The sequence below is a fragment of the Epinephelus fuscoguttatus genome, linkage group LG5 (genome assembly GCF_011397635.1).
Source record: "Epinephelus fuscoguttatus linkage group LG5, E.fuscoguttatus.final_Chr_v1".
NCBI lineage: Eukaryota > Metazoa > Chordata > Actinopteri > Perciformes > Serranidae > Epinephelus > Epinephelus fuscoguttatus.
This window is the reverse complement of record NC_064756.1, coordinates 40,833,812-40,849,375: the sequence shown is the minus strand read 5'-3', so window position 1 is coordinate 40,849,375 and position 15,564 is coordinate 40,833,812. Positions and strand designations below refer to the sequence as shown.

At 41.9% G+C, this 15,564-nt stretch overlaps 1 protein-coding gene across 1 annotated transcript in view; it reads right to left on the bottom strand.

Moving 5' to 3' along the window:
• Positions 1 to 15,564, bottom strand: part of akap1b (A kinase (PRKA) anchor protein 1b) — a 44,054-nt gene that overhangs the window by 17,459 nt on the left and 11,031 nt on the right. Inside the window, exons 2-6 of the mRNA XM_049576636.1 lie at positions 10,590 to 12,217; positions 5,926 to 6,050; positions 2,089 to 2,215; positions 1,833 to 1,960; positions 102 to 279 (exon numbers count right to left, since the gene is read on the bottom strand). Of these exons, the coding sequence (XP_049432593.1) occupies positions 102 to 279; positions 1,833 to 1,960; positions 2,089 to 2,215; positions 5,926 to 6,050; positions 10,590 to 12,192 (2,161 nt within the window). The 5' untranslated portion in view covers positions 12,193 to 12,217. The remainder of the gene's footprint in view (positions 1 to 101; positions 280 to 1,832; positions 1,961 to 2,088; positions 2,216 to 5,925; positions 6,051 to 10,589; positions 12,218 to 15,564) is intronic.

Below are 15,564 nucleotides of genomic sequence, written 5' to 3'. Positions count from 1 at the left end.
GCTGCCATCAGAGGATATTGTCAGGAGCCTTTTCGCACTAACACTGCACAGACATTTATCAGTTTGCAATGACTTTAATCCCACTGTGTAACCAAGGTTACCTTCAGCGGGCGAGGGCAGGGTGGGAGTGCCTGGCTGGGAGTAGCAGAGGAACATCTGCTGGTCGAGGCTTCGTAGGGCGTGGTAGGTGGGATGAGTGTGCTGCTGGACAAAGACATGACCAGCTGACACGATGTTCACCACTATCACTTCAACGGTCACTCCGCTGGGGAGCAGAAGCTGAGGGGACAGATGACATGAGCGGAACCGTTACTCTTCTATGATCCAGACTGCATTCCTTATGGCTAAAATCACACTCATACAACAGTTAGTTCCGACCAAGCATTTTGATTGGACAGGAGGCATTCCATCAGTGCTGATATACAGTCTAACAGCAACAGGACTTTTAACTATGCATGTATCACTCCGCTTTGCAGGTGTTCTGAGCTGTTTATTATATTAACCATTAATTAGCCAACATAAGGGTCGTCGTAACAAACCACACCACAAGGAGGACCATAATTCCACAAATAGCATTTGAGTTAAATAATGAATGGTTATCAGAAAAGAACAAAGGGCAGGAAAGAAGCCTGGATTCACTGTAACTCTCCAGGTACGATCATGTGACATCAGATGGTAGCACAATGATGTGACTGTCTTCAGCACTTGGCCTGCGGCCTTGAGCCTACAAACCAAATCACAGCTGTGCTAATATTCAGTAAAACATCACTCCCTCTTATGGGATATTGCTGAATTCATCCATAAGATGAAGGGGGCTACATGTGTAGGCAACTCCTGATTTGTGTCAATGTGGATATATGATATGATATGGCATCATCATATTTCTACAACCATCTGTATTTTGTCAGTATTGAACTTTACTACCACCTACTGGATTTTAAGATATATAGCATTTATTCTGCCAAATAGCCTATCTTGTAATGTTAATGAAAGGGAAATATTATTTGTGTATGTGCCCAGTAATTCAGACCTGCTCCAAAAATCAATGGGTTCTTTATTGGCCCATGCTACACACAGTCCACCAAGTTGCAAGGAAATGGGGCTAGTAGTTTTTCTGTAAATGTGCTGACAAACAAACCCAGTCCAAAACATGACTTCCTTGGTTAAGGTAATTAAAAAAAAGACACTCGGAGGAACACCATTTGGCTGTAGCTTATATGATAGGAATTTTACCATCTACCTTGCAAGCACAGATGTAGAGGAAAGTGACAGCTGTTGTATTCACTTTCAAGCATTGTACACTCCTGCTTAAATAAGAATAAACGTTTGTGCAGTCTTTGTGGCTAATGAAACTTTTAACTGGACTTTTTGGATTGTATTGCTTCTTCTCACCAGGACCCTGCAGCAGGCTCATGTGTGTTTTGCCATATTTCGACTGTGACGAGGGATGGGGTTTGGTAGCATTTTATAAAGATGTCCAGTTGTTAACCAAAGACTGCTCAACTTGAAGCAATCTCAGTCAACTGAGGGGTCTCAGATTGATGATTTGAATCTCTAACTTTCAGAGGACATCACCACTGTACAGAAAGATGCAAAAAAAACCAAAAAAAACAAAACAAAAAAAAACAAAACACCAAATTGCAAAGAAGGACAACCATGACAACCAGCTGCAAACCTGCAACTAAAATCTCTTGTCCAGTCTGGGTTGACGTACACCTTCATTTTCATGGTTCATTTTCAGCCTTGTTAGTCTGGCTATACTATATAATGTAGCAGTTTAAAATCTGAGTTCAGTAATGTTGGCACAGAGCAGACAGAGAGCTCATCCTTACCCAGGAGGTCATGGGAAGTGATGGTAATGTGAGTGGGGGTGGCGGAGGTGCATATAGGTTGGTCAAGTCCAGGTCTTTAAACTTCTTCCCAATCAAGGACAGGGCTTTGTCAACCTGCTGCTGCGTACCTGCAGACAAACACAAGTCATTCAATCAAAAAAACAAAACAAAAACAAACAAAAAAACCCCACACAAATGTAAAACATGGAGCTCAACAGTCTCTGTAAAGCCATTAGGGGATGTCCCCCTGACTCACCCTCTATGTGACAGATCTGGAACTCCTGTGTATAAGGCAGGGTGGAGATGTAGATCTTTGCGCCAGAGTTCTGCTTCAGGAAACTCACATATCTTCCCTGCTTCCCTATTAACCGCCCGACAAGATGCTGGTATGGGAGGACAGGCAGAGGAGACAAGAACATGTCAAAAAGGACAGTTCGTTTTGCACAAAACAGCAGAAAACAGAACCCTAATCTGATCTTAAATCAGCTAATTGTCAACTAATTTAACTAAATTTTAAATACATTTCTAATCTCTTGTCATGTTTAACTTGTTTCAAAGGCATCTGTGTATTGTGAACATAACAGAGGACAATATGAAATAAAACTAATTTCTAATAATGACAAGCAGGATTTATGTGCAATATTTTATTTACACAAGCACTACAAGCAGTCAGAAGCAAGTGTAGATTTTGTTAGTACCTACGAAAAGATCAGAGCTACCAACACGATGAATGCCAAAATACGCATACATTTCCTTCTGCAAACAGTTTACATACATTCTTTCAGCTCACGTTTTATGAATGAGACTCACTGTGTTTAAAGACATTCTATCAAGTTTATCTCTGTTTAACAAGAGAAATACATGAAGCTTAGTTTTAAAAATCACTTATAGACACAGGAGTTCAGAAGGCGTTTCAGTGAGACCACACCTGCCAACACTCAAACACTTGCTGACAACTCTGGAGATCTACTTCTTCCAGATATACAAATTCATAAAGCAAATGCATGGATGACCTTGCATTCTAAATATTTTCAGAGACAGATTCTAACCCACTGTATAGTTAAAATGTTAAAGACAGCGTTACTCTATATTTTCAATCTTTTTACAAATCCCATGTTCAGTCCAAAACCAAGGTGTTTGTCCAACACTGGCCAACTTCCCTACACTGTGCCACTGGTTCCTACTGAAGATACAAGTCTTAATATATTGTTTACACAAATATATTGTTTATCAAAAATATCATTTTTAAAAACAGGCTCAGTGATTCAATGAAGCGTTACTCAAATAGGAGGGAACAGTGCATTTGTCAGCGACTTTTTCAGCAGCGAATTAAATGTTATTTAAAACTTAAAAATTACCTTAAAAAAAACAAAAACAAAAAAAAAAAGAGGATAGAGTCAGCTTCTGAAGCAGCCATTTCAACTTCAACAGGTGATGGAGTCTAGACTCTGTCAAGGTTTGCCCTTGGCCCTTGGACTTGTTGGCCACCCTACACTGGAAATCATTAACTGTGTGACTACTATCAAGAGGAAACAAACTCCATTGACCGGAATAAAGCACCCTTAGCAGTATGTATTGTTTTCTTCCAATCTGTGTTTGGAAACTTCCATCAGTAGTTGCCAGAGTCAGAAAGCTTCACACATTTGTCTCAAACCATTTGGTACAGGGCATGGGGTTCAGTATTTGACTGTCTCAGTTTGGGATGCCCTTTGACTGCAACACTTACTGCCAAAATAGTTATTTATGTTTTTACTTGCACAAACTCTCAGAAACGCTCAGGTCTGAGATGTACCCAGAGGGTTTTGACAGTAAAAGCCCAGTCTGCTCTGGCAGACTGTAATGGAGAATAGCGCCACTCTGTGAAAAATCACCAATAAAAGCGGCTTAATACAACCGGACATGTTGTAACAGGACTCAACATTGGCAACCTAGTTTACTTGGTTTCCTGATGTATGACATGTAAACATTTATATCTGCCTGCAGCAGATGAACATAAAATAATCTGTCATGCTGTAGCCAAAGAAGAAAAAAACATTTTTAACAAAGTATTTAGAACAGTAAAGCAAAATAGGCTCCCTTTAAACTACCGTCGATGGTTACACGTTGATATTCATTTCAATTAGTTTGATTGGTGGTCAATAAGAAGAGCCAATCGGGTAACTTAAAAAAATGAGACACGTAGAGAATTTCTCTATGCACCGCTAAAATGCAGATATGTGTCTGTCAGTAGCCCTTTTTTAAACAGGAATTGTGCAAATTTGCAGGAAAGCCCAATCAGTCTTCTTTCAGCATTGGCAGTATAAAAACAAAATCGGGGAGTGCGGCAAAATGCCGCATACCTACTTTTGTTTATACAGAATGCGCCTTTATCGGGGCAATGGGGGGGGGGGTGACCAAGTAACAAAACATGTAGCTCGGCATGTGACATAAACAGTGACGTACAGTACATGCCGCGGCTGGTCGGTCATTCTCTCATAATTTGGCCGGTCCTTTACCGCTCCTTTTACTTGATGATTAATGGCCTGTTCGTTTGCGAGGACAAGGAGGGCGCGCAATTTCTCATCTCCCCAGTTGCTCATCTTTACAGTGTCTTTCAGATTTGTGTTTCCCTCTTGCTACTAGCTGCTCATTCCTGCTATCAGCTGTTTCCTGTTTATCCACCCTCAGTGGCTTGCATGTGCGGCATCATCAACAGCTCCTCCCACAAGTCATCAACAGCCCCTCCCATTGTGGATGGCCACCTCGTTCTTTTTAAACCAAAAAGATTCCACCAATAAGTCTACCCCACGAGGCGGAAAATTGGGCACCTCGGATCAACTCGGCAATCTGGCTCTGTGTGTCTAAAGGCTCGCAGCTTGCCGGCAAAATGGCCCAACATTCGCCAAAAATCTGGCAGTGTAAAAGGAGCTAGTGTCACAAGTATGTAACTGTAGCATGTTAAGTTATAATTCAACCTGTGTTCTCCATCAGATAATCAAAAGATAAAAATCTTGTGTTTGATTAAAATGACCATATTATTGGGTTTGACTCAACTAGACTGACTTAATAATGTCTAATGTTCAATAATCTAATGACTAAAATAGAATAAATGTCAATTGTTTCATTCACTAAAACTACTAACAGTTACTGCTTTTCTATGATAAAGGTAAGAGTTAGTCAACTAAGACTGCACTAAAGAAACAGGATGAGTTTGACTAACTATAATTAAAAATAAGGACAACGTGTGACATGACTGAAACAAAATAGGTGACAAAATCCACACTAGTTGCTTCAGTATAATTTATTCTTCTTACTAGGTGTGTTGTGCACATTTAGCTTTTATTCTTATTTTATTTTATAAAATTTTACATTTTTTATTCCACAGGGAATCTATTATTTGTTACTGCTCCCAGTAACCTCACATAGGCAGCTATGGTTCAAGTTGTGTCTCAGAGAGTGTGAAAAGTGTTGCACATGTTACCTGCCAATAAATAAACTGTTGTCAGTTCATGATACTTTTTCACCTCTTCATTGTTGCCTATTGTTAGGCAAGGAGGAGTACCTAAACACAATCAATAAAAGGCTTCAAATAGACTCTGTATTCAGTATTGGTCCATACTGCTTCCAGCAATCAGTGATCAGCCCCAAAAATCCTGATCTGAGCAGCCTTCATTTAAACTGCAATCGGCCACAATTTTGTACTCACATTCAAGCTCTATTATGATGCTTATTATGCAACCTGGAACCTGATTTATGTTACAAGTACAAGAAACAATTTATTTTCATTGTGAATCAGAAAATAGTTGGAGGCGGCCATCCAGCTCCGGATTTGGCCCACAGGCCATAAGTTCACTGCTCTATTCCATTTAACATGATCAATACTCTATAGCATCACATATACACTTGTTGATACCAAACATTAATCTTTTGTTAGGCTGAGAAAATCTTTCATGTTATTTTTTAACACAAGACTTCAAAACATGGCACTGACACTGGTAAATAGGAAGCTGCTTGGCTCCATTTTACACTTAAAAGATGTGGTGTATAATGTAAGAGGGGTTGATATCATGTCACACTGAGAAGTCATAGTTTTGTAATTGTTGTCCCAACTTACCTTTGGCACCTCAATCTCCCAGATGATGAGGTCAGAGCTGGAGGAGGCACCATGGTTGCTCTGGCTTTCCACAGCACTCATAGTGCAGCCGCTATCCACTGAGTCCATACTGTTCACATCAGAGCCTGAATAAACACACACACACAAAATCATCATCTCTACCAGCAATATTCAAAGAAACAGATGTCTCAGGGTCCAGTGCTCAGCCTGGGCAATCTAATGGCATGCGGCCCACCCATAAGAGGGTGTCTCAGGCATCATATCACTTTAATTGTGAGACATCAATGTGATACTGGAAAGAACAGCATCTACACTGTCTTCAACCTAACATATCGCCTAGGGTTGCAACGATCCAACGATCTGGATCGATATCTCCATTTCATGATCAACAACCCTATATTATCATCTCATAGTTATGATTTTATTTTGAACTGTGTGTCACCGTCAAACAAAAGCAAGCAGATGGCAAGTAGCTGAGAGAAAAATGATGAGGATAACATTAATTACTCTGGGGGAAAAAAAAATCCACAATGTGGAAATATTTTTGATTTCGGAGAAAATAGTGGTCAACAGACAAAACACGTGCTGTATGTAAACAATGTAGTTATGAAATCGTGTCACCTGACTGGCCAAGCATCTCACGCTGCTAACGGTTTGCAGCAACATTAGCTTCTGTGTTTTATTGAAATGCATGCAGGCTGAAATTCAACCGTGCTCTTCTGTCAGTGAGTGTGAAAAAGCATAAACGGTATGAGTAGAGGGGAAAAAGTCCACTGGCAGCTAGGCTAATTTATACAATGTAAAAATGCTTAAACTAATAAGTGATTCAGGAAAAACAATTGTTTTTGTGTAGGAACCTTGACAGTTATCACTGAGCTGAATATCTTGCTCTTGTTGAATGATGTTGTTAATGGGTTTATGGCTGTTGGGAGAAGTTTGCCTTCAGAGCTTAAATGCCGATAGTCCTGAAGTTTTCAGGAAAGAAAGATGAAGGTTTAGGTTAAAATGAAAACTTTGCTTCCAGAAAGGGCTCTCTGACAGAAAGTCCTGAGGATTGACTTATTTGTCCTGCTCTTCGGTGGTTACGATTATTCACATTATTTATGTGTTGTTTTTATCTTTTATGGCCAAAAGCAAAAAAGAAAGGGGCAGCAGCTTCTTTTGTAACTGATTTTGTTTCATGGGCACACATTGTCTCATAACCCTCGCAGGCCCCTAAATTGCATCAAATAAAAATCGGATTGCAGTAGTCTTTGTGATATCAGCAAATATCATATCGTTGTCCAAAGAATCAATTTAATATCACATCGTGATGAAACTGGTGATTTACACAGCTAATGCCACTGGGTCACATGTGGCAGCAAAACACGTTTTTTTGTTTTTTTTTGTTTTTTTTTTACTTACAGAAAATTGAATTTTCACACTATGGATTTATACAGGCCTAAGGTACCTGTAAAGTCCATCCACAGAAAGTGAAGTGGGATGTTTGACAAAAGGGAGAAACATTTTATTCACTTAAATAAGTTGTAAAAAAGTGACAGGAAAGAGTCTAGCTCCAGCAAAGAGCTAGAGTGTGTGCTTTCAGTGACACCACTGTACCTATGGCCAGGAGTGTACTTTCAAGCTCAAAGTTTCTCAGATTCCGTTAATGCAAATTCAGAACTTAAACATACTTTAACATGTTAAAACTGTACTCATCCACTAATCAATTCCAGTCGTCCCTCCTGTCAGCCCTCTCATCATTCTTTCTCTAAATGTTAAGCTGCTGTTCATGAAAAAACACTTCCTGCAGATGTTCCACATTGAAATCCTTCCACAGGTTCAGAGGGTAAAATCATCATTCATCAACACTTAAATTGCAAAACTTTTGTTTTCTGTTGATGTTGTGTTTTTAAAACACAACACTTCCTGTAGAGACCTTAATTAAACAGTTACAGTACAAGTAATTTTGTACTGCTCCCCACTCACTCTTTTTCCCCTGTTTAAAACATATTAATACTCAACCCTGACTATTACTGTGAGACTTGTTTGACAGATTTCAGAGTTTATAGCCCCTTTTACACTGCCGGTTCAAAACAGGATTACCGCGCCGTTATGCCACCTCACCATTCTGTATAATAGGTACGATCGCGAAAAAATTGGACAGAGTTGTCTGCCTTTAAGCTGGCAGTGAAGGTGCTGGCAGTGAAGATGCTGGCAGTGAAGGCATTAACAGTGCCAAAAGTGAGTCTATGTAAGAGAGAGAGCTGGCAGGATGGGACGGGTGTGACATTTTGATGATGCCTCATGTGTCCGACCCACCATGGGAGATTTAAAAAGCAGCTGACGGCCATTAGCTGCTAACCCAAAGAAGAGGTACAGTGGCCAAACAATGAGGTTCTGGAGCTCCTTACCCTCTGAGCAGAGGATTAGATCAGCTGCCATATAACAGAAATGACAAAAGATTGTTATTGCCATGTTATGCTAGGGATGCACGATATTGGCATGTCATCGGTATCAGCTGATATTGGCTTTAAAATCAACTATTGGAATAAGCCAACATGCTTTTTTCTTATTTTGCACAATGAATGAATATTACATACACTGAAAAGCATTCTATTTCATGTCTCCATCTGCTGGTGGGCCATCATGATCAGAGTATGCATGTGTAATATCATGTTAATTCATCTACAGAAGAGACTTGATTAAAATTAGGTGGGGAAAAAAGTGGATATATTGATATCGGTAACTGGCCAAACAAATTGTTATATATCAGCATATCGGATATCTGCAAAAAAAATTCAAATTATGCATCCGTGTGTTATGCCATTGTAGTGCTGCAAGATTTGATAAAAATGTGCAATTGCGATCATGGTGGACAATATCGCAATTTGCGATTGCGATTACAATGTAATTACAATAAAATGTAATAAATAAATGGTATCATGAGTCTTTTTGCTTGATTCAGTGTTTCCCCTACATTATATTAGGGGGCACTGACTTGACCTGACATAGTTATTGTAATGGACAGTGTGTTAATGACCATCAACAGACTGAGCACAGTCAAACACGCTGCTCACACAGCAGCGCAGCACGGAACTGTACCTACAGCGGAGTGAGCCTGTGTTGCGTTCAGGCGTTGTCACATAAATGACAAATTCCAGTGCCATAGCACAACACAGCAGCATGTCAAGTGGGCCGAACCCGAGCAAAATTGCTCAATTTGTCATTTGTTATGGAGTCCATGATTTCCCTGTGACACTTACAAATGTTTGCGTAACTGTGCTTGGATGTTGTTTTATGAGGCTCTGGCGGCTTTCAGTTGTCTCTTTGTCTTTAATGTTACACGGCTCGGCTTTCTCTCGCATGCACTCTTCCTACTTTTCTCTGTGCTGTGCTGTCTCAAGTGTTGATATAGATTGGTCGTGTTGCCGCGGGACGTGGCAACTTTAACTTTTACACTTAAACAGCGCGTTTTTCTGTTCAACGTCGCCGTACCTGAATCCAAAGTATCGCCATGTAACAGACTTTTTTTTCACCACCAACTCAGCCTGTTCATGGTCGAGCTCATGCTCTTCTCCAGTGTCTCTGCTGGTCACTGCTGCACACCGGCTGCACACACCAGGATAGCTTGTGGGCGTGATGTCAACAAACTCCACACACTACAGGAGAGGCAGTCACGTTCACAGGCACACACATTAACATTTATTTAGCCTACATTAAATCACAAATCACAAATCACAGCCATTTATGCGGTTACGTAATTGCACAGCCTGACAACGCGATTGCGATTAGATTAATCATGCAGCACTATGCCATTGTTATTGTTTATTATCCAAATGTAGCATTTTTGTAACTGACTATGTTTGCCAGGCCTGGGATAGAAGGCGGAGTGTTTTGTTTTCGTTGGGGACTTATAAACCGATGTGGGTTGGGCACATGTGTGCACAACACCAAAATAAAGAAATCAAGAAATCAAAATTAATGTATCATTTTCTGATGAAGATGCGAGATATGCTGGTATTATTCAGGTTTCAGGAGCATTCTTTGGATATGTATACAGCACATTTAGAATATGCTCATTAGTTGGGGTTTCCACTGCTGTTTGCGACACACTGCCTCTTATCTGTTTACAGTCAGCTCTGTGTTGTATGCAAATAAACTCACCAACAGTTTGCAGGGGCACCCAAAAGAAAAGCCCACACCTACTTTTATACATTCTGAAAGATTTAGATATCAGCAGGTTTTGGATAGGCACAAATATCACAATGCTGACCTTTTCAAGAAGGTGGTTGAAAGAATGAAAGAGGGAGGCTGTGTTCACCAGGTCCAACAAGTCCACCACCGGTGGAAAACTTTGATTTAAAAAAAAAAAAAAAAAACTATTTTGCAAAATGACACAAGTGACGGCTCTTCCACATCTCTATATTTTGATATAAAATAAACGGCATGTTAGGACACATTAATCGGAGTATGCACCGCTGCATGTAAACAGAAATATTAGTGATATATTCAATTTCCTAAAAAAATCTCAGGGATTCCGATTGGCCAATATATCATCGTCAGATTTGAAATCTGACTATTAATATGAGTATGTGCTTAAAAACCTGAGTATCGGTGTGGCTGTACTCACTTCAGCAACACCTCTCACACTAGTACAGACAATCAACAGATTGATGACTCACCTCCAGACTGGTCCGTCTCCACCTCACATGTCCCATGGGCTCCATTCCTCAGTCCCATTCCATTAAGCCTCTTTATCTCACACACAGCATCCACTGAGTTTTCCTCAGCCAACACGGACGCCTCAGTGGCGGTCTCAACCAGTGATTGAGGCTGTGTGGCTTCTCTTGTTGACAAGTCTGTAACCTGGATCACATCCATTTGGTTGTCAAACATGCTGTTCTGAAGTTCCTCGTTGCTGATGCCGTCCTCAGAGTGGCACGTACTGCAGGCTGAGTCGTCGGCCAGCGCAGCTCCTTCATCACCTTTCAGTTTCGTGTTTTGCAAAGGACTACTTTGTGCTGCTTGGTGCGATGGTGTTAGCCAGTGGCTTCTCTGTGCATGGTTTGTCTGATGAACCCTGTGACTGACCTCAACAGGCTCCCATACTGGAACCAAGGAGCATCCATTAGGCATTCCTTGCTCTTGTTCCTCTGCGGCCTCTCTGGATTCATAGCATTTCTGAGAGGGGCTTGTCAGTAGATGGTGGTGCTGCTGTTCTGCTGTGCTGGTCTCCTGCTGGAAGCATAGTCTGCTGCTAGCCAGCGGTGAACCGCTACTACAGCTGGGCTGGCTGTTGTCTGTAACCTGGCAGCTGGTGACACCGAGGACCTCCTGGGTGGCTGCCGAGATGACCTCAGTTATGAGTCCAGCTGCAAGAAGCTCCAGATCCTGCTCCTCTCCACTGCCACTGTGTACTTGGATGTCCTGTGATGTGGTGGTGGAGTCTTGGGCTGCTGTCAGGGCTGTGAAGGTCGGGGTCGGGGAGGTAGGTGTGCTGGTTACAATGTGTTGGTGGAAATCCTGCGCTGAAGGTGGTGTCTCTAAAGAGTCAGCCTCTGATGGAATCACTGTCTTTACTTTGGCTGGCGTCACTGCACAAACGATCATCTCATCTTGTATATTAACAGCGCTGTGGTGCTTTGCCACTTCCCCTTCTGGCTCCGGCCTCTCTGCATCAGAACGATGTGTTGTTGTGGGGCAGGAGCTGGTGACTTTGGTAGACTGGCAGGGCAGGATGACCTCTTCGACTGTGGCTTCTGGAGCAGAGGCTGGAGCTTTGACTAGGTGTTTGTCCAGCTCTTTTACCAAGGTAGGTGTTGAGGTTTTCTCTGGGTCTTTATGGTCTTTCAGTGACACCTGCAGGTGGTCTTCTTTGCCAGGTGAAGGTAGAGTTGAGACTGAGGGTTTATGGACTTCCTCTTGTCTTATTCTGCCAAGGTGTGGGGCTGCTTCTTCGGAACTTTGTTTCAGTGAAGGTTCTGCTTCAGTGCCCTGGACATGGATCTGGGAAATATTTTCATGTTCTGTTCTCAGGTTACTGGCCTGTGGAGGTCTGTGGCAGGGGCTTTCTGTGTCATTTGTGGGGGATACCGTGCTTTTCTCAACCAAACCATTGCTACCCTCTGTTGGAGATGTTCTAAGGCCCATAGCGGTTGCAGCCCCCTCTGGGCTGTCATGGCTGATTAGCCGCTCTTTCTTCCGCGAGATGTACCACCACCAGCCAATCAGTGCAAGGACTCCGGGTAGTGTGTAGGGCACAATAGAGCGAAACCTCAGCGGCATTTCCTCAGGACACTAACAGCTACACCTGGAAGACACACAGATTTGTATTAATTAAAGGACATTTCACATTAAATAAAATGTATAGCAAATCTGGAAAACCTGGTCTGGATCTACCCGTTGCTTGCATGTAGATTTAAGGGTTTAAGCTATTGTCTTTCACAGAATATGGAGATATGCTAGATCCCATGTGACCCCAAGAAAGACTCAGCAGTATCAAAACAGTTCCATATCGCCAATCAAATCTTCTGAAATCATCTTGAAAATACGAAAACACATTTCATTTATATGCTCATTTGAAAACTTGCCTACTCTTGCCACATCCACCCCTTTAATTTTAAAACGGCATTTTAAAACTGAAACAATCTCAATACCCAAGAACGTTTTAGCACTGTTTCAGTATTAATCTCTGTCCATACTAACAAACCTGAAAACACATATCACATGAAGATTCACGTACACTTGGCATGTGCGTGCTGATATTAACAGGGAAGAAGATTGTCTATTCTACAGGTGGTTGCTCAGGTGAAAAGTAAGACCAGAGATTTCTTTGCTTGGACGGACAAAGAGGTGGACCTGTTACTGAAGGTATTTTCATAGCAAATGCAGCAACATATTAAAGCAGCACCAACTCTGAGCATTATCCATCACCATAGGAAGCCATGGTTAAGGGAAAGGATGAGATCACAGAGTGTATATAGGCCTAAGTATAATCTTTGGACTTGACAAGCTACGACTGATAAGACCCAATGGGAACCGAGCACAGGAATCTGCATCATCGTTTCCAGAAGTCGTCATTTCTGTCTGTCCACACTAAAATGCGACCCCAGAGTTCTCAAACTAAAACGGGGTGAGCTGCGTTTGCAAAAGTCTCCATTTTAGCATTTCTAAAATGCTGGAGTAGTGTGGATACTACGTGTAAAAGTAGCAATAGTTATGTGGTTTTTAAAACAAAAACTTATTGGTGTGGTGCTGGTTTATCCACCGTCTTTGCCCTAACGTCTTGACATCCTTCTGCTTCTTTTTGTGTAACCTTGTGTTTATTGGCAGTTAATACGGCATTACCGCCACCTAGTGGATTGGAAGCGCATTACACCTATAATGGGCTTTTATTGGGAAAAATAGCTCAAATGCGACCCCCAGTGGTAAAATTAGGTATATAATTCGATATATCCGTTCAGTTAGATATTTGGCTTTAAATCAAACGGGTTGGAAAATTTTCAAACCGGCACAAGCCTAAGCCCTACAGGTACAAAAAGACACCTGCTCACACACTCTGTACGTTTACATGCAGCTTGAGAAAATCCAATTAGTGGCTAAGTCCGACTGAAACTGGACTTTTAAACGCATATAAACAGCTTGGTCCAACTGAAATTGGACTATCCGTAGCTCGACTAACACACCTGGATAATAAATCGAACTATTGCTGCATGTATATGCTTAGTCCAGCTGGAGTCGGACTCAGCGTTCTGCGTGTGCACCACTTTTTCTATCTCTGGCTTTCACCCGGAAGAAGAAGGAGATAATGTAGCAGCAGTTCAGTATATAGCAGTGCAGTAACTCCCGGAAAAACAAACAAACACCATGATGACCGAGAAGCAGAAGACGATTAACACATAAAGCATACGAAACATACAGAGCCACAGCAACATCCATCTCTTTACACATTACTTAGGAAAAAAAGTAATTCCTTACTTTACTTGATTACTCCCTGGAGAAAGTAATTAGTTACAATACTCATTACACTACTAGTTACTTGTTGCCTGAAATGCATTGTCACGTAATTGGCCAGTTAACAATATAGCATTAAACCTTACATATGTGTAACAATCCTAAGGTAGGTATAGTTAACTAGATGGATATACCCAGAGTCGGCTTCACAAGGGGGCACCAGGGGGCAGTGCCCCCCAACTTCATTCACTGTGCCCCCTCACTTGTATAAAAGCATATGTTTTCTCCCATCAGTGTAATTGCAGCGATGACTGAAATCCAAAATGCTATTAGGCTGTTGCATGAGGTGTCAGGCCAGAGCTTCTTGTTCATTGCACAGCTGGTTCACGAGGTAGGCCCCTAAGCAGACTTCCCTCTTTCTCTCCTTAAGTATTTGCAGGGTTTCCGCCAGAGAAGTTGTTATGCCAGGCGGGGGGTGGTTACCGTGTGTAAAAGAGTTATGATTATATTACTTGCCCGCTGACCCACAGTCATTAAGTTCATTTTTGCATATCAGCGCCACATTCATCAAATTAAAAAAAAAACTAAGCTAAGCGTGTTATCAACACTTACTTGGACAACGGACGTTACAACTATAAACTTAAAGTGTGTGCTCTGTTGCAGCACAGAGTAGCGGAGTGAGACGTCTGTCCTCACTCCTGCTATCTGCTGTAAACACATGAAGTTGCTCCCATGTCTCCCCGGGTCTCGGTGCTTGTTTGCGGCAGAAACTCTCCCATCCTCTGGCTCATCCCCGCATCTGTGTTAGCCGCTGACCGGCTGGACACGGAGGACAACCCGTTGGACGACCTGTTGGCAACAGCCTGAAGCCCATCGTCTCTAACTCCTAAGTAAGGGGAAGATCTAATGATGACTTTAGGTAACGCAAGTAACGACGTAAGTGTTTGATTAGTAACTGTAATGTGATTACTGCATTTAGGGACAGTAGTGCCTTACACTACTCGTTACTGAAAAAAAGCAATTTTTGGCGGTAACGCGTTACCCCAACACTGATATGAACCATATTAAAAAAGGACACAGCGCCGCCTATCGAGGCAGAGTCAGGCGTACTATGAACTTAACTCAACTATTGTGTGCATGTGAACGTACTGAATGTCACCTTAGAACCTAAAAGTGGAGTTGTAGCACACACAACATTTAGAAGGCCATCAATAGGTTCCTAAACATAAAGACTGACAGTATGGATATCTGATATAGAGTTCTGAACAAACCCAAAAATTCAACCCAAAACCGAAATGACCCGAGGGACTTGAAGCCCGAAACCGGCTCACCCAACATCATCACATACTACACTGGGTCCGAGCCCGACTGAACCCGACTGTTTTTTTTTAAATGGAAGGGGGAAAAAATGATGCTTCCCTGGCTCAAATACAGTATCTTTAATCACTTAAAGTCAACCAATTATTCATGTACCAAAATAATATTACCAGACAGGCTTCAACGTCAGCCTGGGGGAGAGCAACCATTGCGCATCATGTAGCGCTGCACTTACTGAGCCACTCTCAACACTTTTCCTGCACCTGAACGCTGACTAACTGAACTTCGCTCACACTTCACAGCAGCATATCTTGTTTTAGATATGGCGGACTCCGGATTTTTTTCGGACCTAATTGCATTGCGGAGATTTGCACAGTGGCGACCGGA